Source organism: Carassius auratus, chromosome 14 (genome assembly GCF_003368295.1).
Source record: "Carassius auratus strain Wakin chromosome 14, ASM336829v1, whole genome shotgun sequence".
NCBI classification, from domain to species: Eukaryota; Metazoa; Chordata; class Actinopteri; order Cypriniformes; family Cyprinidae; genus Carassius; species Carassius auratus.
Window position 1 is genome coordinate 17,817,597 of NC_039256.1, and position 25,547 is coordinate 17,843,143.

At 37.1% G+C, this 25,547-nt stretch overlaps 2 protein-coding genes across 4 annotated transcripts in view; one reads left to right on the forward strand and one right to left on the reverse strand.

The window, feature by feature from the left end:
- Positions 1–9,197, forward strand: part of LOC113113851 (transcription factor COE3-like) — a 101,360-nt gene extending 92,163 nt beyond the window's left edge. For 2 of the 3 annotated variants that reach the window (XM_026280364.1, XM_026280365.1), the window contains exons 13-16: positions 206–380; positions 5,110–5,292; positions 7,188–7,277; positions 7,925–9,197. In XM_026280364.1, the coding sequence (XP_026136149.1) occupies positions 206–380; positions 5,110–5,292; positions 7,188–7,277; positions 7,925–7,956 (480 nt within the window). In that variant the 3' untranslated portion in view covers positions 7,957–9,197. The remainder of the gene's footprint in view (positions 1–205; positions 381–5,109; positions 5,293–7,187; positions 7,278–7,924) is intronic. The other variant, XM_026280366.1, reaches the window with a different exon arrangement.
- LOC113113858 (RING finger protein 44) overlaps positions 1–25,547 on the reverse strand; it is a 1,123,463-nt gene that overhangs the window by 747,025 nt on the left and 350,891 nt on the right. The gene's annotated exons all lie outside the window — the stretch shown is intronic.

Sequence of the window (25,547 nt, forward strand, 5' to 3'; positions counted from 1 at the left end):
AATTATTATAATTAAAATATGATTATAATAATGATTACAAATAATCCTTTAATTCTTGGATTAATGAGTAATGATTAATTATATTAAAATTTCAGTTTATTTCAGGGTATTATTGTTTTCTTTCATGTAATGTCTTGAATCAAAACCCTAATGAGAAGCGCTGTGTCTCATTTTAACACTTGTCTCTGTTCTCTGGATTGGCCAGGAGATCATTTTAAAGCGTGCTGCAGACCTGACGGAGGCGCTGTACAGCGTGCCTCGGAGCCATAACCAGTTGCCCTCGCTGACAGGCTCCGGCGCTCACTCGGGCATGATGGGAGTTAACTCTTTCAGCAGCCAGCTCGCCGTCAACATCTCTGAGGCCTCACAGGGAGACCAAGGTCAGTGTGTGCACGTGACTCCCAAATCACACATTCAAACACATGCACGAACGGCTGTCAAGCCATTCAAAAATGGACTGCAAATATCAATAACTGGAAGTCAGTGTATATCACTGAACATGGAGCCTATCACTGCAAACAATTATACAATCAAGACTTGAATTAAAAGTGGTACTTCATGTGCACACAGATCAAGGTGCACGATTAATTGTGTTAATATTTTTATCGCACTATTTTCTTTCGAACTCATCACAGTAATGTGTTGCGTTAACAGCCATACAAAGTGTTTGACTGGGTTTGTTTGAGAGATGACTTCACAAAACTCAAAGCTACTCGACCGCCTCAACACTTAAATTCAGTCGGCCGGTGTGTCAGTCCTTGTCTGGATCTGTTCATCTGTCATTTGTGAGCTTCACACCCACCGCAGACCCGGACCAGCAGCACTGCACATGACGATCACATGGCTGTGTTTTGGCAGGCCTGTCACCCACAGCGCTCAAAACTGCCACTCACACTCACCTGCCCATAGAAACGACACGTTCATCAGAGTGTGTCTGTGTGTGTACACACTCCCTGTCACTCCTGAGAGAAGTGTGAGCGGCACAGGCTGTGAACGAGCTGAGAGACTCAGGATGACAGCGCTACAAGAATGAAACACTTTATTTGCAAATGCAAACTCGGTTTATGAGCAGAGCACGCACACGTTTTGGAATATCGGTGTATTAAAAATTAAGATGCAGTCATGGGTTTGCAATTCCGGGAGTTGGCAAACATTTAGCATTCGTTAGCCGACTTCTAAAGCAGGATACAAGAAACATCATAAAGCACTTAGGCAACAATGAAATGAAATGTTACACAAAGATATCACAAATAAATGCTGTTTTGTTTTATTTATCAAAGAATACTGAAAATATTTCCCACAAAAAATATTAAGTGGCACAACTGTTTTCAACATTGACCTTAATGAGAAATATTTATCGAGGACCGAATCAACATACTAGAATGATTTTTAGAGAAATGCTTGAGTCGTGAGGTTGAAAATTCAGCTTTGCATTACAGGAATAACTTACATTTTAAAATATCCTCAAATTGAAAACGTTACTTTAAATTGTAATAATATTGTAACATGAGCTGACTGCTAAAGCTGATTGATTCTAAATGGAAAGATGAATTCTTAAAGTTGCTTAAGATGATCTGTAAAAATCAGAAATGCTAAGCATTTCACTAAGCAGAAATGTAATTTCCTTTGCAGTGTTTTCCCCGCCATAATATTAGGTCCTGTAGGAACATAATATTTTATTAAACAAACTAACTAGCCTTATGATATTTATCTTATTTACATTTCATTTCATTTAAGGTAAAACTATCCTCTCAACCCGTCAAAATAAAAGTTTGGTTTAACTTGAAGACATTGCGGCAGAAATATTTTACTGTTGTTCAGTAGAATGTAAGTGATAGGCTACTACTACTACTAAAATGAATAAAATCTTATTTTTAAGGAATAATCATACAATATTTCTTCAGTGTTTTAATTGTAATATTAAATCCCCTTTATTTTCCAAAATAATAAAATGTGGTTAATTCTCATTAATTAAAAGATTAAATTAACGTTATTATTCCTTAAAAAATTTAAATAGACAAAACAGAATTTCTGAGGGGAAAAAAATCATAAGGCTGTTGTAAGAATGAATTAAACTTGCTTTTATGCTTTCAAATAATTAGACGTACTAAAACCCAGAATTTGGTAAGAATAAAACATAAGGTTGGAAAATATAAAACATTTCATAGGGCCCTAAACGTGTAATTTGTTTTAAACTTTTAATACATTAATGTTAAATTGTTTAAGTTACATGATTTGAATGAATAAGACATGCTTTTTGATTAATCAAATGTAATTTAACCATTAAAAAGGAGTCCAGAAAAAATCAAACGGAAAGCCATAAATCTAGGGGAAACACTGCTTTGGATTTGCATGTATGTATCTCATGCCCTGTATGTGAGCATTTCCATGCACAAATGTGTTTTCAATATCACTGGGTCGGGCCTTGTTTCTCTTCACCCACCAGCTCTGACACTCACACACAGGAAGTGGGAATGGATGTGAGATGAACAGATCACTCTCCTTATATCAGGGAGAGAGAGAAAGTGAGAGAGAGACACAGAAAGACAGAGGAACTCTCTCTCCCTTGACACCCTCTGCTTTCTCTCCTGCTAGCACTCATCCCGTTTTCCTCTCATCTGTTTTCCTCATTCACGCAGGAAAGGAACACCTACAGGAATCCATGAGGTCATGGGAAAGGGCCGTTAGCCATTATAAAAATATTGCATTTCATACTTCATGCTTGTGTGCAGTGAAACTTCAGCAGGATTTAATTCAGTTAGCCTGCTGCTCCGTTCGTTCATCCATCAAACTAATTATTGTTTCAAGTTCTAATTAAGTTGCGAACTGATTTACAGAAAACACTACCTCTTTCCCGCAGCTTATCAAACCACATAGGAGCACAGTTTATTTAGGGAAGGTCTCGGATTAACCAGCATCGACTCTGCTGACGAGTGATATTTGCAGCTTATAATGGCAGTCATGTTGCCGCTCACGTGACTCTGAGATGTTAAAAGAAGATGTTGATTTGTCAATTAACAAAAATATATATGTTTTTTCATAATCTAAATTGCTTAGTAAAACAAGAAAAATAAATAAATAAATTAATAATATATATATATATATATATATATATATATATATATATATATATATTACTTTATACATTAGAAAAATACCAGTTTGGATCAGTAAAGGTAACAAACTGAATGAAAGTAAAAATTACAGTAAATACATTTGCATTGTAACAAAAAATTATATTGCAATAATGGCTGACCTTTTGAAGTTTATATTGATAAATGGTCAGGAATAAATAAAAAAAATCTTTGCCATCACAGAAATAAATTAGATTAAAAAAAATTAGGGCCGGGACTCAATTAAAAAAATTAATCTAATTAATTAGAGGCTTTGTAATTAATTAATCGAAATTAATCGCATTTTAATCGCATATAAATATTTGACCTGAGAACAGTGAGAAGTAATTTTTTTCACATGGATTTATAGTATACCATTGAATAATGACTGAATACATAAGCTTAAGCAACAAAATATTGTTTATTTTTGTTCAACCAAGTCTAGCAGACCAGTGCAATTTTTGCCATGAAGTGTAGCAATAGCATATTTAGAAACAATTTAGAAATAGTACATTTCAGAAATTCAGGAAGCTTATAGGTGCTGGAACCTTCTGTAAAGTGTTTTTTTTTTAAAGTAAAACACAATACTGTCAATTACATTCAGAACATTGGAAACACTGACTATTAGAAAACATCTCTCTGTAGCTTCAGAAGCCATAACATACTAAGTATACAAACCTTGGCCAAAACAATAAAGAGTTCAACATAAACTGTTGCACCAACAAAATAATACATAGTTCAACATAAATTGTAAAGTCCACGCTAGCTGCTATATGTTTTGCGTTTAGGTGATACTTGAGGCTCGATGTGCTGCTGCGATGATATGCGAACGCTAGTTGGTGCTTCAGTATAATCGGTCCCGCCGAAACTCATCCAGTGAGAAACGTTCCGCGGTGCAAAAATAAGTTATTAAAAATGCGGGAATTTTTTTTCTGTAATTAATTAATCTTAGTTAACGCGTTATTTTTTGTGTAATTAATTAATCTCAATTAACGCGTTAAAGTCCCGGCCCTAAAAAAAATATTTTAAAATGATTTTAAATTGTACTATTATTTCATAATATTACTGTTTTACAGTATTTTACTGTTTTTACAGTATTTTTAATAAAATAAATATTTTAAGAATTTGACCCCAAACTTCTGAATATTTGTGTGTGTGTGACTTGAGAAATTTAGATTAAATCTTAAATTAACTTTTTAAATAAATAAAATATGATTTATTTATTTGTTAAAATTATAAAATGTTCTATTCTTCCTTTTACACTCTCTTCCTTTCTTTCTCAACTGTTCCATATGAGAATTAGTCTTAAGGCCTAGATAGTGGACACGGATGCCAAGTGGCATTCAAAGCTCTCTCTTCACTTCCTGTTTAGTTTTGGCTGACTATGAATTGTACAGCAAGAAAAAAAAAGAAAAACAAGAATATGATGTTTTCTTAAGAAATGTCTCTTCAAAACTTACCACCATGCAAGTATGTTGTTATGACTAACAGGCCATTGTTATGCAGTGTTATTGCTGGTTTGTTTTTGGTGGTTGCTAAGGTTGTTTCTTACCGGCTTAAGTCAACTCTCAAGTCTCTGTGATATCCATGTTTCTCAGTATGGCTCAGATCCTGTCTATCTTATTGTCTGCAAGGCGAAAAGAGTCCAAAACACCCACTACTCACACACACACACACACACACACACACACACACACACACACACACTGCTTATGGAAACATAGACAAAGTTTTGTTTGACTGCTGTACTGAGTGCTTTCTTAACAGCATCCGGACATCTTTAAAATGTTCTCACACTTACTGAGGGATCCCACCCACTAGAAACACAAGCCCAGCATGTTACAGACACACATTAGTCTAACCGCAACATTTACAAATCACATCAAGTGTCTTAATAAGCAAACTCATAATACATCCCAGTGCTGACATGGTTTATATTTGAACTACAGTCTACAAGAGCGTCCTCCTTAACCAGTCGCCATTTCTTATATTCCAGGTTACTCTCGTAACTCAAACAGTGTGTCCCCTCGCGGGTACGTGCCGAGCTCCACACCCCAGCAGTCCAATTACAACACCATCACCTCCACCATGAATGGATATGGAGCCGGGATGACCAACCTGGGCGTCCCTGGATCCCCAAGTTTCCTCAACGGATCCGCCGCCAACTCTCCTTACGCAAGTGAGTGTTCTGTTGATCAGCTAACAGATCCTGACATTTCTGCTGAAAAGACCAGCATATTGGCATTCTTGACTAGTTTAACAAGCAATACTTTTTAATTTCAGCTAGTCTCAAGACTTTACTTGCTAAGGGGGTTTTTACAGCAACACCATATATACTCTTAATGAAAAGGTCTTTTAAGAACTGTTCACTGAAAGGTTCTTTGGGGAACCAGAATTGGTTCCTCTGTACTCTTAGAAATAAAGGTTCTTCAGTGGCAAAGGTTCCATGAATAACCTTTAACATCCATGGAAACTTGTGCTTTATAGTGCTCTTTGTAGTGTTCTTTACAGTATATTCAAATGTTCTTCACACTAAGAAAAACATGGTTCTTTTAAGAACTGTTCATTGAAAAGCCTTGAAACCAAAAAATGGTTTTTCTGTGGCATCACTGTAAAAACCCCATTTGGAACAGAATTTTTTTAGAGTGTAAAAATACTATTTTGGGTTGAACAGTAATTTTCTTAGTATGAAGAACATTTTTATAATCTGAAGAACATTTTCCCACTCTGAAGAACCTTTTCATGGAACCATTAATGCCAATGAAGAACCTTTATTTTAAAGAGTGTAGACCGATTCACCAGCCTGGAAATGTTAGATACTACATGCTAGTCATTTCAGCAGGGTAGTTAACTCTTCACTGCATGTTTTGGATTCTGATTTGTTGGATTTAACCAGCTAAATTCGACCATTGTGTGTCTAAAAAGCTTGCATTTTGTGATATTGGTGATCACAACAGGCTTATTTGGTCGCAACTCAGTCAATCTGAAATACTAAGGTTGTTTGTTTGCCTATTTGTGTTCTTTGAGGGAAAGGTTACTGTCTGTCTGCTGTTCCATGCACTGTAAACATCTCCATCCAAACTAACTCCACTAACACTCATATTGTTTCATCTCCTTTCATGTCTAACACTTTTAACGACTCCTCCATGGAACTCACTCCGTCACACGCTCGCTTTCTTGCTGTAGTCACGATAGTGAGCTTTCTGTCTGCAGTTTCCTGTAGATACGTCTGCTGCTACTGTTATTGGGGGGGGGGGGGATCACAATGCTGGAGGCCTGACAATTACAAATGAGGTTTATATACTCAAGAATGTCCATATATTCGATATATAGCAGCTGTATTTTGTGTGATTGGCACTTGTTTGGCAGGCCGAGCTCTGTGCAAAGCTGTTTCATGGCAGGTTTGCTTTCCATTCATTATAAAAATGGGAAACAAGTTGGCACGAGTTTTCAATTGGAATTTCATTGAAGAAAATTCATTGTAGGTTTTTCTCCAATTTGGTGAGAAAGCTCAAGCTTTCGTCTCAACATTCAGCTCCATGAGTGTTGGCTAGTGTACGGTGGTTTTTATTACCTGTCTTTCTCTCAAAGCATGCAGATGACCGCATATTAGATGTCCTGATAATATCCTCTTCTGGCATGCATTACATATACATGTGTCAATACAAAAGCAGATTTCATGGTTATGCTACTGCAAAAGTGTGATTTGGCAGTCAAACGTGGACTATATTGGCATAAATCCTCCTCAAGAGTTCTAAGTTATGGATCAACTTTGCCATGCAGGTAGCACACGGTTTCATTCCCATAATGCCTCACTCTGCCATAGCCCTTCCCCTTCAATTAACCCTCTAACAATCGGCATGACCCACCTCATAACTCTCATCTTTGTGTGTGTGTGTGTGTGTGCGGGTGTGTGTGTGTTTCTCTGTGTGTGTGTGTCTGTTTCAGTCACCCCCTCCAGTCCTCTATTGGAGCCTCATGCTTCCTCTTCCTCCTCTTCTTCATGCATCCCTACTTCCATCTCTCTGTCTGCGGGCCCTTTCTCATTCTCTCCTGTCCATATGATCTCTGCAGTCAAACAGAAGAGCGCCTTCGCGCCTGTCGTCCGGCCACAGACCTCCCCGCCCCCCACCTGCACCAGCACCAATGGGAGCAGTCTACAGGGTGAGCACCCCACCCCTCTCCTGCCTCTGAGCCAATCAGCAAACAAGACCCTATTTTAGAACGAGTCACAAAAAAGGGCACTGCATTTTTGAGGACAAAGTTGATCCATAACTTTCTACTTACAAGACTGGTTGCTTTTTCAGCAAAAAAATAAAAATAAAAATATTGTATATGTATGTGTGCAGAAAATTCAGCTCTTCTACTTATAAGATTGGTTGCTTTTACAACAGTGAAAATTACATTTTTAATAAATAAATAATGAATAAAAATGCTTTTGGTTTGCATACAGGTGGTGATGTCTGTTGGGGCCAATTAGTGTAAAATAGTATCAAAATGTCAGATTTGGACAAAATATGATTTTTTACCGTGTTATTTGCATGTTATGAGCCCAAAATTTGTTTCAAGATGCTACAATTCTGACTGCAGATTTATTTCTAGAAGGAAACTCTTAACTTTAAAGCAATAAACTGCAGAAATGTTTGCTGAGCATCAGCTATTTGCTAAAAATATTCCTCCATCCAGACCGACTGTGGAATAAGCTGCAATATTGATCTTTAATAACCATAAACCAGTCATTTTATGGTTCAGATAGATCATGTGTTATTTGTCTCTTTTATTGTCGACTGACCTCTTGTTGTCTCTTGCAGCTATGGCCGGTCTGATTGTCCCTCCCATGTGAAGAGGAACCTCTAAGGCTTCACTGAGCCCACAACAAACTCACTGGCTCACCAAATCTGTCTGACACTCTCTTATCGAACATCACCAGTCCTACGAGGAGCTGCCCGAAAAGAACATCTACACCTGGATCGCTAAAAAAAAAAAGAAAAAAAAGAAAAGTGTACCTGGCCTGCAAATGTCCCATGTCCTCAAATGTCAATAGATGTGTTTGTTTTGCTCTCTATGACTTCATCCTTTGAGACTCGCCATACCGGGTGGCATAAAAGCTGGATATTATCGCAATGTGAATGAGAAGCCAAGGTTTTGATACGTTCACGGCCGTAGGGGCTTCTTTGCATGGCTGATGTTGTCTGTAGACTGTCCGTTTCATACTGTATATCTGTCCTGTTTCCACTGTGAGAAGAGAGATGCCACTCATCCAGATGGGACTGTGACGACTCAAAATGCCATTTGGAAACCACTCATTCCTAATTACGAAATGCAACATAAAGCTGATGCAATTTCCTTTCGCTTTTGTTTCAAACCATCAAATGAGAACACAAACAAATGATCCCAGACTGAAGAGCGCGATATTTAGTAATCATCAGGATGATGATGGATGTCAGTCATTTTTACTCATACTGTTTCTGTAGTTCCTGTATAGTTCCAGGTGTGTGGATAGGTAGATTTAAGCCAGGAATGCTTTCTGCAGTTTTAATCACATTTAGGTACCAGACTTATTGTTGAACTTCTTATTGTGCTTTTTTGTATGTATTTATACAAGTTTGTTTGTTTTGGGATTTCTTCGGTGAGTTAGGCCTGAATAATAGTATCAAATATCTATGTCAACACATTTGATGTCTTAATACCTTTTAGATATTGTAAAAAGAGTGAAAAATAAAAGCGATTACAATTTTTTTGTAAAAACAAAAATGACAATGACAAGAAAAAAAAAAAAAAAAAAAAGGTCTGGACATGACCAAGACACCTGTTTTTTAAAAGCAGGATGCAAAGCTCCACCGCTTTTGTAAAAAAAAAAAGAAAAAGAAAAAAAACTTTTTTCAATCGTATATTTAATGTTTTCTTTTTGCAAAAAGCATTTGTGTTCTTGTTCCCCCCTCTTGTCTCGTGTGTTCTCGTGAAACGTGTATGATCATAGTTATTTCCTAATGCACTTTTTTTGTTGGGGCACTTACAAAAGCTATGTATGTTAGCAAGCAGAGCAAAATAATAATAAAAAAAAAAAAAAAAATTGAAAACCTATACAAATATGCACCAGTATGTTTTCAGACGAGTTTCTTTTAATTGATTACTCTTTGCTTTGGTCATGATAACTGAAATGGCTAATCGTTCATCATGTGATTTTTTTAATGTTTCTAAAATGTTTCCATAATACTTCTCTGTCCTTGTTTATTTTACATTAGATATGCATTTTTTCGACAGATAAAAAGTTAACATTTCTATCTAATGTGCTGATAAATATGCCACATGTTGAAACGAAGCACATTTTGACGTGGAATCATTCATTGACGTCAGTGTTGCTGGAGATGTTCTTAGCTGTTGCACACACATGCACAAGTTATGCAATTTCTATTCAAATGCAACTCGCAAGTCACATTTCGGTGGATTAGCTGTGAAATTAATTAACGGAAGGAAATATAAGGATGCCTTAAAATAGGATGTGCTCCAGGACAGTATATCTCAAATAACAAATAAACAATATTAAAAACTGTCTGATACAATGCATTTAAATACTTATGAAACGGCAATGTTTTAGGTCTTAGTAGGAAAAAGGTAGAAAATTATTGTGGAAATATGACTTCGGTAATCATTGTATTGCAGGTTGTCATCTTCACGAAGGAGGTTACTTAGTCATGTTTGGTTTTGTTTCTGTTTGTGATTAAATACTAGAAACTGACCACTTGGAAATAATGTAATTTTAATATTCCAGTTATGATTTTTCTCTATTTTCCTGAAGTGAGTGAAGGTGTGTTTGCTAAGATGAAATGTGAAAGAAATTGTGGTTTCTGAAGACCTATTTTAATTTTCCAGGTGACCTAATTACTTTACATTTGTCCTTTTGGGGTTTAGACATAAATGGGGTAAAGAAAATACAATTTGACAGTGCCCTATTATATTAAAACAGCTGAATTCAATCTCAAAGTTCACTTGAAAACATCTCAGAGAACCAGCTTGTCTGGAAACACACACACACACACACACACACGTCCATCCATTTCACCCATGCATTCAGTTTCCTAATAGCTTGTGAAAGGTTTTTTTGTCATAGATGTAGAGAGCTGGCTTCTGCTTTCTTTTTTCAAAACCAGTTTTCTTTGGAAATGTTAAACTCGAGGTGAAATAGAGAAAGGTACTGCATCTTTGTGAAATATGAAATATTATATCAAAATATATCAAAGCACAATGTTTAATTAATGTCTTTAGAATTCAGACAGGGAGATGTATTCTACTTTCCTTTTTTTTCTCTCTGACCATGCTGTAAATAAATGCATGTTTTTCCTTCGTTTTTATTTCAGTTTTTTTTCCTGTGATCCCGTGCTTTTTGTACAGAAACTGAAAATAAAGATTACATTTGGCTTGAAAATATTTTGTCAAGCATCTTTATTGTGCAAAAGAGCAAGTCTCTTTTTCACTTTCACAATGTTTTAAAACATCAACAGTCCATCGAGTTATAAAAGTCACTTTTTATGCTGTGCTTCTCAGCATGGGGTGAACCATCTCAGGCCAGAAATCTCCAGCTCCACTCCAAACATCACAGCGAGGCTCATCCTTCCAAGGTTTCGACCTTTTGGTCTGCTCCGCCTGCCAGCACTGCTCAGTTGATGGGATATATTTTTGAAACCTTATCCAAAGACCACATTCAATTTTTTAGAGTTTTGGCCCTCAAACCCAATGCGCTGAACCTGCGTAAAGACATAGTGACCCATGCAGATCAGAATCAATCATTCCTGAAATCACTCCAGCGCAGTAATTTTCCTGAGCTTTCTGCTTGGATAAGACGGAGTGAGGGAGATATTCCAAACGTGATTTGTGCTCATGTCAAAAGAAACATTTAAGGAAGGGGAAATATCTGAGACATGAAGCTGGTGGCCTTTTGATTACCTCTAGCATTTGACAGTCTCACAAATTGCACAGTCGACACTGGCTGGTTTACAGCACGTCTGTCTACACTTGAAATCACTCTTACTAGCTATCAGCTATAACTCAAAGCAGAATTTCAATGGAACATTTTAAAGAGTGAACATTGCAAAAATGTTGCATTTTTTTTTTTTTTTTACTAATAATAATAAGAACAAGTTTTTTAATTGTACTTTTTTAAATAATACTTTTTTCCCTAAAAAATACTGAGAAAGAAACTTTTTTGCAACCTTGAAAATCCACAATTTGTGCAAAAAAAAATTACTAATTAATAAAAATAATAACAATAGTAAAAATAAGTATCATTAGAAATATATGTGATTATATTATATAAATGGAAGACTAGAGAGAGAACAACAAATAAATAGATCAATGAATAAAATAAAATGCCGTAATTAATAAAAAGAAAATAAACAAAAATTAGAGTTTTATACATATATATATATATATATATATATATATATATATATATACATATTTTTTCTGAGAAAAAATATATTTATTAATGTGGCACTAAATAATATAAATAAATAGTAAAAACAAATTCTTCACATACTGTATGCATGTACAGTACTATGGGTTTTAATGCATGCATTAAAATGCATGTGTACCTAAACGGAAAAGTTGATGTGAGCATGCTTTTACAGTAAAGCATCAGCGGGTCTTGAAGTCTTGTATCTTTATCTTGTGGGTATTCACTGAGCCTTTGATGCTATTGGGCAGCAGAGCTTGTATCTAAGCTTCAGCTCATGAACAGGAAATCTGCTGCTATCTCCAAAAACATGTGGGAGTATCAGAGCTCCGTCTATCTCTCAGTCCATGAGACCAGACACACGCCGCTTCCAGACTCCACAGCCCTGAATGAGCATGTCTCAGCTGAACCACGACCCTCCGATTGTTGCTCAATGAATATCCACTTGTCTGTGTGAGTGGGAGAGTGTCTTTCTTCACAGATGCAAGGCTGCTATCAGTATCTATCAGTGTCTGAGTTTTCCCATGGAGAGTTTTGTGTGTTCAACTTCCATCCATACATCAGCCTTACGATAACAGATCCACACTTCCAATACTTTCAATAACAAACCTTGGCAAGATGACAGACATTAAGTGTAAAGGGAGAACATTTACAGCTGGTTTGTCAAAGCTTAAAGCCACCAGCACAATTATAGAAAGACTCAGTATTTCATGTTTTGTGTTGTTGTTTGATGGATATTTCGGAAGAAAAAAGGTCCTTGATATTGCTAGTAAAGACTGTGGTAAGGGAGTGGGAGACATTGGCCTGACTGTGTTTTAGTTTCTTAAAGTGGATGGCAACCAGAGAGGAAATAGTATGTAAAAGCCTTAGAAAATGTCATTTCAAAGGGAAAACCTTCTTCTGGCAGTTCATTGTGTTGTTTATTTGATATGAGCAGTGCACGGCTTTCCTCGTGCATGCACTACCGGTCAAAAGTTTGGAGAAACTTGACTTGAACTGAAGTTCTCATTATCTTGAAACAGATCACTCAAAAATGAAAAGTCATCATTCAAAAAAAATCATTTAACTCTCAATCATATCTTTCTTCAATGGAGTACAAAATCAGTTCTTTGAAAAACAGTATATATGAGCAACATCACACTCGTAGCCATGCGATATGGCTGTATATCAGCTTGGCTGTTATTTGGCAATAGGTTGCAGGCCGAGTGCTTGTAGGTAATCACAGAGTGCTGATATACAGTCATACAGCTACAAGTGTTATACTGTGTTCATTCAACAGTTAAAAGGCAAAAGTGTGTAAAAACAGACACAACAGCGGACCATCTTTAAAAACCTTCTTTTGTGCTGAACTACTTCCTTCTGCCATGGATTCAAATCTCAAGTTGACAGTTTAAAAGCTGAGCTCAAGTCTCGCTTACTAAATACAAAAATGTCACTAGAATAGTAACAAAAGAACGTTGAGTTGCTTCATTGAAAACATATTGTATTAAGTATTAAAACCTGTGTATTATTAGTAGAATATTATTGGAGAGAAATGGACTGAGGGAGTGTGATTACCTGCATCTGATACAGCATTCCATCTTCAGCTTATTTTCACAATATGACATTATTTGAATTATTTGAAATTCCGCATAGAAAAGCGATATCTTTGTCATACTACTCTTTCATCTGTTTCATCTGACGGTGCTGCTCAGCTGCTCAGTGCATTTGTTGATTATATCAGGGCTCTGATATACAGCATTAATGGCATAAATATAACATGATGGGATTTTGTACTCTGCGAAAACTATTTGCTATTGAACAACTAAAATATTAATGAGGCCAAAGACTGCCCATTAGATTTATGCAAAACAAACCACTATAGAGACATAAGAGCCAGTGGCAAATTCCAGAAGCTCTGGCTGAGGTGAGGCTGCTCTGCCATCGATGCCCTTGAGCTCACATTGAGCTCACATTTTAAATAGACGTTATCTTTATTAACAAACTACATATTTGAAGTTCATTATCACTTAAACAACTCTCAAAACTACATTCCATGAAACAAAGTTTTCAGCGATGCATGTCTGATAATGTATCTTTTTTCATTTTTAAATGATTCTTGTTCACTGATATGCTCATAATATCTAAAAAATAATATAAGAAACGGTTCTCAAAGACTTTCTGTCCAGGTGTGTGGGTGAGTCAGAGAACTTGATGCCATGATGTCGCTCCTCAAGTAGATCTGTGTATATGTCGAGTAAGGAATGAGCACTTCCGGTGTGCTCATGATGTCGTAGTGCCAGCCCAGGCCCGGTGCTGCTTCTGGGAGAGCCTGGGTGCCAATAAAGCGGCCCCAGAGGAATGACAGGGAACTTTAAGTAATCTTAAACAGGAAGTGCCTGAGGCCTCAGGCTAGGATGACATAGGAACCCTCCACCAACTCTGCACAGCTCAGAAGGTGCATAAATCACCCGTGCAAAAGTTCACCTCCAGCCAGGGAATCCACAATCACTGAAGGAGCTCTGGAAATATCACATCGGCCCATCAAAACCATGTGTTGCACTACGGACCGATGGAGCACATATTTAAGAGTATCTCCCGCTGTAGGTTGCAGTTCCCTCCTGGATTTGACTATTGTGTTACAGTGTGGCACAACCAAATGGCCTCTGCAGGTGTGAGTTATTGAGAAGTGATCCATCATTCTTGTCAAAGCCAATCTTGGTTTTGATAGTGAGCTATGATTAAATGTCTATTATAGCTACTAGCAAATTCCGTACAGAGCAGGAATGGGAAAGATCTCAGTGACACCGATGGGTCATACAGTGATCTAAAGTAAGAGGAATTGACGTTGTTTGATGTGCATTTGGTTATGAAGTGAGACATGCATTGCTGAACCCTTGTTACTTGCTTTTCCTCCACCTGTCATTGAGTATGACAAGTGTTACCGGATGGCTCTCAGTGAATACTGCTTTAAAGATGCGTCTTTCACAGCCTAGGTGGAGGCAAAAATTACCTGTCAGAATTACTGTTTGAACCAAATCAGTTTGTAGCTGGAAAAACTCTCACTTTAATTATAAGGCTTAGAAAAAGTGTGTGACCACAGTGGCTTTTCTTCCCGGTTAGTCCCTCCTTCCTGTCATCACCTCCACCTAAAACCACACCTCATTCTCTCACCACGATCGCTCCATCTCGAAAGCGCTCACAGTATCAGCTGAAGAAATATTATCATTTCCATTGCCAATTGGGCCTTGTGTGGCCCTGAAGGAAGAGGGGCGTATGGAGAGTGTGACCGGGTCACTGAGACAAAGTGTCGCTGGATGCGGTTGCGAGATCTGATCGTAGAAGTGCTGTCACACCCCCCTTGGCGGGAAACTCGATCCTAGCAGCTAAGAGGCGAGCTGGAGAAAGCCCCATCACTCCTGCACATCCCGAGAGCTCGCGTCCCAGGAACCCTGTTTGTGTTGAAAGAAGAATAACATCCCTAGTTTTGTTTTGCTATATGTTTTTTCTTTTTTAGACAGCCTTCGTTTCGTTTGAAGGCAACCTCGGCGTAAAACGCCTCCTTGAGAAAACATAAAGAAAAAATTACACTTTACACCTGTTTCCTTTTTTCATCTGTCTTCATTATTCTGTAGGAGGCAGGATGTTTGGTTTGGCTGCGACCTGCCTCATGACTTAATCCCTGGGTGCTATTGTTAAATTTTCAAGAAAAAGAATGAAAACCAAATGTGGTGTGGGACAGAGGATTGAGTTTCAAGCCTGCACTTTAACAATGTTATATATCCAGTCGTTCAAGCCAAATAATTCACTTATGTTTCCCTTGTAATATTATGCCAAACATGAGATCTTTACTTTGTCAAATCTGGTAAATATCAAACCCACGGTATCAATAGGAAAACAGTTTTAATAAGCATTCCCAGAAGAGGTCGGAGGAACACCTCTCACCTGGAAGCGATTAAACGGGACAGGAAATGGAGGCAGGGAGTGAGTGCTTCCCAATAACTCCAACCCCTGAAGAACAAAAATATGCAGAATCATCATAAACCATTATCTGAGAGGAGATAGAATTGCTCCAGACATCTGGGGCACAAATAATTTATACAATAAATATATTTTCAATATGTGTCTTTATGAGTTGCAAACATGCAGCACTTCTTTCATTGCAGACAAATCATATTAGGATAGCAAACATAAATGAGCTTGTCACCTTGTATAAGGAAATAAAACACTGCTCATAATCTTGTTGTTTATGTCAAAGGCTGTATGCCTAATAAAAAATGAAGTAGGCCTACTCATTCTCAAAAACCTGTAAAAAAACACAGACAAAAAACAGAAAAATTATATTAATTATAATAAATCTAACAACACAATTTTACAGTGATATTATAAAATAAAATATGTTTTTGTACCAATGTTGTTATCGTTGATTTTGGTTTGTTTGTTTGTTTGTTTATTAAGTTTTATACGCCATGTTAGCATCATGGCTATTTACATGGCAGACAGGTTCAGTATCATCCATAAGATTTGTTGATTTTGGTAATTGAAATAAAGCAGAAACAGAATAAAATAAAATTTTTCAATTTAAAAGACAACAACAACAACAACAAAACACTAAAAATAATAAAACTCAAACTAAAATTAAAATGAAAACTAAAAATATATAATTTTTAATTAAAATTAAAATATTTATAAATACTATAATAGTATATGAATAATAATGAAATATTATTTTTTGTATATAGAAATATTCATTTTATAATTTACTGTGAAAAATAATTCCCCTGCAATTATATTTTGAGTAGATACATTCCTTATTATTTTGCTATCATTTATATACATTTGGAGTAAGTTATGTAACATTTTGCCATTAAATTACTTGCATTCGTTTATTTTATTTCAACTCCATGATGGACTTTCATCTTTGAGTGTGATTCTAAAGTACAAAACAGAGAAATAGTTCAAGTATGATGATATATTACAGTAACATTACAGCCAGTTACAGTAAAACAGTCAAATATACAGGGACCAAGTTGACATCCCACATTTGACAGTAAATGTAACAGGAAATGTATTAAAACAAATTTCAATTTTGTTATGTTGTGTCACCTCACGTTCAATGTAAAATCCGTGTCCTTAAGCTAAAACAGTTCAGAAAAGTTCTTTAGAAGATTCTTGGTGAGCAGGGAAGCCCTCCTCGATTGAAATTCAAACAGCAGAGACACTGTGATCATCTCCCAGGTACAAATCAGAGTTAATAAATCAATCTGCAGCCTGGGTGTGCTCACAGTCCCTCCCTCCGCTGCTCGCTAAACAAATGGATTCTGCATGCTTAATGAGAACACAGGGAGGAGGTGGAGGGGTGGAGGTAAAGTAACTAATACCTCTGATGGAATCAGCAGACATGAGCTACAGGCACCTGCCAAAAAAGCAAACAGCGCTGGCCAAGTCAGGGATTTGGCCAACGTAGGAGAGCTTCTCGTTCCATGGCAGATTTACAGCAGACCATGAGACTTTTCTTGGAGAGACAATGGACTGTCGGAGCACCCAAAAGCACGCAGAAGATAACTACAACAGCAGATCGTAAAGAAAGTCTGATGATGATTCTAATCCAGGCCTTTCTATAGATGTCAGACTTATTTAGCTAATACAAGGTGATGAAATGAACAGATGAGCAGCAATCAGCACTGCAGCTGCAAAACACATCCTCTCACACATGTTTCAAACCTGCGTTCACTCACTTTAGGTGCTGGCTGGATCATTGCTGCATGTCTGCTGCAGGTTTTTGGTCTATAAGATCATGTTGTCTGAAGCGAATAGTTCAGGCAGTTTCTTGGGGAGATTGGAGATGTCTTTCTTGAGCACTGAAACAGTTTCTTAGATTTCAGTCACAATATTTAACATGACATTTTTAATGTATTATTTCTGGCTCTCAAAGAGGTTCACGTAAGGAAAGGCAAAAATAAAGCAGAGCAGTGACCGCCCACTTTTTCAGAGGATTTGATTCCGGATGTATTTTCCCCACTCATTTTCTCCTTAAGAATTTCTAATAATGTGTCAGTAACTAGTTATGAGCCTTTAACTGACCTTAACCAGCTTAAAATTAATCAAAATGTGTTTAGAAGCAAAATGCATTTGAAAGTCAGAGAGGGAAAAAAGACTACTTCAATTGATTGTTTTCCCACAAAAAAAATAAAATAATAATCATTTACTCATTTCAGCAGAAGAGAGAACTCCAGTTTGAAATTACATGAAGCTTTGAAAACTATGACAAAATTAATATTTTTAGGTAAACAATCCCTTTAAAGAAGCAATGAAATGCACATTCAAGTAATGATGATGTAACTGAAAAAAAAAGAATAAAAAATAAAGTATAACATTTTTGACTTGATTACAAAGTTAAAGGTTTCCTGAAGTTTTCTTTAAAAATAAATAAGAGGCAAAAAAGCACTGTAGGGTCCCAACATATTGATAGACCTATCTTGATACATTATCAAATAAAATAGATTTTATATTAATTCAAATATACGTAGATATTTCTCTATGGAAAATGAATGGGATTTCTCCTTTGATCTGCACTTCATACCAAACACTCACACACACTGCTCTGCAAAGGCCGCCATATCTGATAATTGCTCAAATACTACCATACTATATGTAAACAGCATTCTCTCCAAGCATCATCTCTTTCTACATTCATGAATATTTATCTTTTTGACACTGTTCCAGGTGCCTTCTGGGTAAAAGCGTTTGTGAAAGTTGGCGACAGACTAAATGAAAGCGTGTAAATGTCTAAGCAGAAATCCATTGATTGAAATTAGACCATCTGCAGGAACATTAAAAGGATTCCCAGGGAATGGATGAACTGATAAAATGTATACCTTGCAATGCAAGTCTCTTTGGAAAAAAGCGTCTGCCAAATGTGTCATTGTGCATGAAAACGGTACAATCACCAATTATTACTGTAATAAAATACATATGTGGAAAATGGTGGCGATTGTGCTTCTATGTTGCAATAGCACATACATATGCATGAATGGCTGTTTCTACATAGAAAATATCCCATACATTACTGCATCCCATGAGAGTGTTCATGGGCCATTGTGCATGTTTACACAGCAGCCCAAACTCTCAGCGAAGTACCGTTGTCGAAAGCCGGCTCTCCGGTAACTTTGTGAGGTAGCTCATGGCGAGCAGCGCACTCATATATATTTCAGCTCAAGCAGATTGTTGAAGGACTTTTGAAACAGGAGATTTGAGATGACTCAACTTTCACTGCAGCCGTATAAACATTCACTGCCGCTCTGCCCGAGATCCATCAGTCTGCCCTTAGTGAAAGCGGCCATAAAAAAATCCCCTCCGGGAACAGTGAGGACGTATGAGAGTTCCAGCCTGGCAAGGACTAATATTAAAACAACGAAGCCCCATAATTATCATAGAATTCCAAAGAAGGCCGGCCCTTAATTAGGCCACACAGGATCCTCTTTATAAAGTATGGAAGTAATAAATAAGCCATTAGCTGGGCTCTAAAGGCGCAAGAAATAAAACCCAGTGCAGGAGAAGGCAGAGATTGGCCTGAACTCAAAGACTGATGGTGAATGATATACTAAAGCCCTTGGGTCACAGATCTTCATCACTATTCTGAAACACAGCTCAGAGCTCGACTGGTTTCTTACTGCACTGTGATTTATGGGTCATGTGACCAACTGAGGATGGGAGGCTCCGCCCACACCTGTTAGCTGATGTATGGCAACAGTAAACAAGTACGTAATACAAGCCATTGTATTGTTATTTACTGTTAGTCGTAATGCACCGCTGGTTTACTCGATGACTTCAGGATTATTTATCACTAATATGGCTCTCGTATCCAGCATGTGGTCAAGCACGGTCTTGTCAGGGCTGCTTTGGAGGTTGAGAAAAATCTCATATCTATGAAATTATGAAACCTCTCCTTTAGGAACCGTACAGTTTTATTAGTTTTACAACTGCTGCCGTTAACGAATGGCCGCCTTCACAAAGCAAGTAAAAAACAGCAAAGTTAATGGCTAACAAAGGAAGTCAGGAGCAATGCTAGGCTGATTATGGCAATAACTCTCACAGATACTAATTACAAATGGCTGTAAAATAAGTCAAACTGGTCATCCTAATGAGCACACCAGAGACCTATTGCTAAATTCCATTAAAAAGATCTATTCTTTCTCCTTTTTCTTTCCATTCTTTTCCGCGGCATCAGTGTCATGTTATCAGACGTAACACAACAAATACAGCATGTCTCTTAAAGGTCATAATGCAGTAAAAAGTTTCCTTAGGTAAATTATTAATGTAATTATCCAACTTAAAATTAAAACAGATATGAAAGAGCGGAAGAAGGAAGCGCATAATGTCAACATATATAAAACCACCTCCACATATTTCAAAATGAGCTTTCTTAAGCTTTGGCTAATTAAATGTATTTTAGACTGGATCAGAGAGATAGTTCCGCTAGTCCTACAAAAAAGGAAGCGATGAATATATATGCATACAATACCATTCAAAAGTTTGGTGTTAATCGGGGTTAGTTTTTTTATTTTTATTTAAGAAATGAATACTTTTATTCAGCAAGGATACATTAAATTGATAAAAAGTGACAGTAAACTGACACCAAACTTTTGAATGTTAGTGATCACTTCATGTATAAACAAGTATTTGGACACAGACACAAAAGATGCTATAGATATAGCTTCACTTTTTAAAACAACTAGCTTAAAGGTCATATAAATTACGACAGGTGACCTAGCAGATCATATTTAGCGCATTAAATAGTTCACTAACATTGTACATTCACCATTGTCCAAATACAATTTTTTCATATAACATTATTCTTTTTGTAAAGAAGGCTTGTACTTACTTTTAATAAAATAAATGCTTCTTGGTTTGCTTTTTCTTTGTTGTTGTTTTGTTAATGTTAATGTAACGCAGTAATAATCATTGCATGATACATTTTTAATTGTCCAAATACTTCTAGGAACAGTTTAGGTCATATGAACTCATTTGCATTCAGAGTTCAAATGCCGCAGAATCAGTTTCCCTTGCTGAGTGAAAATACAAGTCCATTCTCCTCTGTATTGTCAGTGCGCGGCTACAGAGAACAGAGCAGCTCCTCACCACCTCCACTAATGTGGGTCACGCAGCAAATGAGCGATTGCCTTTGCCATCGCTGCACCAAAACCACAAACAGTCCTTTCTTTAAAGCTCCAAGAGGCTACAAGCTTTAAAGTAAACTGCTCTAGGGATATGTGCTACAGGCCGGTGAAGAATAGGAGGATAGGTGGTAGATTAAACTTACAGTATCTGAGGATGAGCCAAATCGGCTATTCTCCTCCAACTGAAACTCTGACGGAACCCTTTTGCCGTGCCATCCTTCGACTGCCTGCAGTGGACTCTAGAGGACACTGAGCTCCACAGGGTGGGCAGATTCTAATAAAAAGTAGTTGACATTTTAATTGCATTTTTCTCATCAAGGACTAATATGCAAGATGGGTCTGGCATCTCTTCGGAGAGCAATGTGGGTGATGTTATGATCGGTAATTTCTTTGATAAACACTCAGAACCCCCATTGATACGATCTCAGAGCGAGCTGCTTTGTGTGGAAGCGTATCTCGACTGCATTTGTTGCCAAGCCCCACTAATAGAGATATTTGATTGGTGCATAGTGCGTGCAGAATGTTTAAGCTATTTTAACAAAGACACCCCAGTATGCAGATGCACATACTAATATGGAAAGTTTTCTAATGCATATTGTTTTGCTAAAATGGTTTCTAATATTAATCAAGGCCAAGGATAGGGAGGTCAAAGACTCAATTTAGTTGTTTAGTATTATGCGCTAAAGCTTGTCACACTAAATGAAACCATGTCCAAATGATGTAGCGTTGTAAAAATGAAGTGCTCTTAGCGTATATAATACCTTTATTGGATTATTTTGTTACACTAATCTGTGAAGAATATAAAGTCAGATTAGGCAGTTGCCCCCCGGTGTGACAGTCACCAAAGACCTCTAAGATTGTCTGTATTAGCGTTTCCCTGAAGGCCACGCAGTGCTGTTTAAAGACATAATGGTTTTCAATTAGGAGTTTTATAAACATTGTAAACTAAATGTCTTTTTCCACTCGTGCATTTTAGGCATTTTATTTTAGACGGAGAGAATGTCATTGCTGTGTTTACGCTGAAAAGTTTGAGAAACAAGCAGCAAGCTTTTTCTCATGACAACTATCCAAGAAGCCACCTGGATTAGCTCTGTTTTCCGTTGGGCACAAACACACTCGTACACTCAAACTTCAACATTACCAAGTTGAAATGAATTGAGTAATTTACCATCTGGTTGATGCCATCATTTCCTGCAAGGTTGTTAATTGTTTCTCATTACACGGCTGCTCATATCCACTCGTATCAGACTTGAAATATCAGTTTTCATTTAATCAGTTGCATTTTTCCATCGATTTATCCTTTTGAAAGAAGACATTAACTTTTTTTTTTGTTTCTAAACAGTGCAGGGCTCATTTATGAAAGCGCGGAAAGTGATTTATTGTGGTTTCAGGGTTAAAGGTGTAAGCACTTTCCAAGGGGCTCCCAAACGGATTAAACGACAGTAAAAAAGAGAGGTAATTGGAACTAGTCGGAATTGCTACAAACAAGAACTTCTTCCCTCAGAAGCTTTAAATTTACCGTTTAAATGGCAGAAAACTCAAAGATTTTTCAATTACCAATTTTCTGCGTACTTGTCTTTTCTTTTTCTCTTATGCATTTAAATTGGATATGATCTCGGAGGAAATGGTTATCATTTTAATGACACTCTCCATTCATTAAAGGCTCCAGATCTCCAGCCTTCGCGCTCTCAGGGGGAACCGCAGAATAAGAGCCAGACTCAGAGAAAGAGAGAGAGAGAGAGAGAGAAAGAGAGAGAGAGAGAGACGCTCCGTTCAATTACCTCTGTGTTGGCCCTTCCTCACGGGGCCCCGTTGTGTGGCCCTTAATCCTATCCTAAGGAGTCAGACCCAGGTGCGAAGAGAACTAGAAGGAAACAAAAGATTTTAAGTGCTTTTCGCGTTCACTTTTACAACAGGACAAGCACATAAGAATGAGATATGTTTGTTTTGTTTCCAGTAAATGTATCTTAACATCCTTAAGATCAATTTCCTTAAAAAAACAAAACTGCAAAGGTTATTAAAAATCATTTTAAAATTATTTTCTTAAAAAAAAAGGTGTATTTATTAATTTTTTCCACTATCAAATTCTTGTTTATGCTTAAAACAAGGAAAAATACAGACAATAATAAGTTTTATTTTTTTTTTTTTTTTTTGGCCAATGTCGTTTTTTATACCGTTATAACAGTGTGAAATGAAAATGAAATAATTGACTGAGTTACCTCATTGAGAGAAATGGGAATCATTTGGCTTTAGTCTTTGTGGGCCTCATTAATTGGGTTTAATCAGAGGATTTCAAAGAGAATATAAGATCAAATATCAAACATGTTCAGCTGTCCTGATACACACAAAACGCGTTCATTCGTTTGTTCCTCTAAATTTCCTCCGAAAACAAGTTGAATAACATCAATGCAAAAAAAAAAAAAACACACGGCTGCTCCTTTGTAATTTGCATTTTAAGGCATGTCTTTAAGTCTGCAAATGTGTTCTTTTTGTAAATAAACCTACACGCCAGATTTCCACCTCACCTCGGGGGCAACAAAGCAACGTGTTTTAAATGGGGAGAAGAAACAACATTTGATCAGGGACTAATCACAAATTTCACTCTACGATGCTTTTAATATTTCAAGTTCCTAAGCAATATGCAAATAAGAACTGCATTAATCGTCGGGCGCATTAGTAAGTCAAGGCACACAACGCAGCTTCGGAGATCGGCTTTATTCATTGTGTAATTAGGACCCAAATGTTAATGAATTATGCTAATTCGGTACAATTAGCATATAATATTGAAGACAATCAACAATTAGCATATGCTATTGGAAACAATCAAAAAGGCTGCATTCCCATATGGATCTCGCACCCTACATATAGTAAGAGGCCGTTATGGGGGACGCTGAGGGGGTATGTGAATTATATCACTTTCTTCCTCTCATTCTCTCTCTCTTTCACCCCCCGCGTGGAAGACATGACCTCTATAACACAGCGAATATGAGAGAGCTAGTGGCTATGTCTGTTTGTGCACATATAGTTGGGCCTAAAATCTGAGTGAAAATAATAATTTTTCAAAATTTTCAGTGCAATTTACATTGTCACATTAATTGAAAAGGTCTGAAAACGGAAACCTTAATATACACTGCCTTTTATGTTTGAGGTTTTTTCATGTTTTTGAAAAAAAAAATCTCTTATGCTTACAAAAGTTGCATTTATTTGATCGAAGACACACGAATGATTAAAATATTGGAAAATATTATTTCCGTTTAAAATACCTGTTTTCTGTTTGAATATATTTTAAAATGTAATTTATTCCTGCGATGACATATAATGTACTGATTTTGTGCTCTAGAGAAACATTCTCAATTTCAAATGTTGAAATCTTTAAAAAAAAAAAAAAAACCTCTGACCCTAATTTTGAACAGTTGTGTAGATTGTACACAACTGTTCAACATTTGGTTCTTAAAACTTAACACTTTTGATTTAATCAAATTTGCATAAACTTTAATGACATCTGCACAATCTTAACAAATTTGTGTAAACCCCAAAGATCATTTTCCAGTATGATTTGTGAATGATCCAAATACTTAGAAATACTACAAATACTAAAAGAAACTAAAAAGTAATCAATTCAGTTTTATAATCTTCTTCAGAAATTTCTCCTTCAATACTGACAAAGTAAACTGTACTGAATTTTTTTTTATAAAAATAACAAGGAGTTCAGGTGATCATTTACAAATTTGTTTATTTTACCTAGAAATAGTACAAAATATGAAATATTTCTTATTAATTTTCCGCCATAACATGTACTGTACGTGTATGTAAAATGTCCTAAGACTTTCTACATTTGAATGTATGATTTCACTGTATGGTTCTTTCATAAGTGACAATTTATTGTTTTATTATTTTACCTATCCTTTAAAAAAATTGTGACCTAAAAGAGGCCAATTAAAAGCTTTCTTTCCACAGAATTTCACAGTAATTGTTTGCAGATAATTCAACCCTCAATGAATTTTCACCTACACTATTGTGTCTCACAGCTGGATCTGAGCCATAAAATTCACATAATATATCCATCATATGCTGCTCCAGCATGTTCCAGCTTAAGCCATTACAGCAATCAAGACTCACTCCCATTAGAAAGCTCTGGTATTTCCTCTCTCGCTGAGATTTCTCCAGTGACCTTGGGCAGGTTGCTCCAGGTGCGCCGGCAAGCCTGTAGTCAGTGGACCCTGCCGAGGCCCCAGCGCTCTCGTGCTCTAGGTGCGAAGGTGGCGAACAGCCTCCGAGATAGAGGTGGAGGGGCGGCAAGCCGATCAGAAACGCTGCAGCCAGGTCGCCCATTTGGAACTTATTAAAACGGTGAGGCGGGGCGAGGCCCAGGTTCGGCAGGCCCCCAAGGGGCCCCGCACTGTCTGAGCTCATTTGCAGAGTGTCCTTTCCCACTGACAGCCTTCTAATTCGCATTTGAATTTAGGTCACATTGATCTGGGCCTGCGTCCAAAGCCGGCGCTCCCAATGGAACCTCCTCACACAGGCAGGACTTTTCTGTCCAGAGAGAGAGAGAGAGAGAGAGAGAAACTGCCTGTAGCGCTAGGGGTGTGAGATCTGTCAGTGAGCATTCCTTTCTCTGGACACAAGCAGGGACGGAGCAAGATGGATGTATAGAGATGGAGAAAGGGTGTGTGTTGAACCAGCGACAAACTGTAGAGGGCCTACAGAGAGAGAGAGAGAGAGGGAGATTCTCAATGAAGAAGTGCTCTTTGAACCACTCCAGATGTTTAACAGGTCATTGGCTGTAAGGGTTATTTATGGAGACGTGTTATGATATAAAGC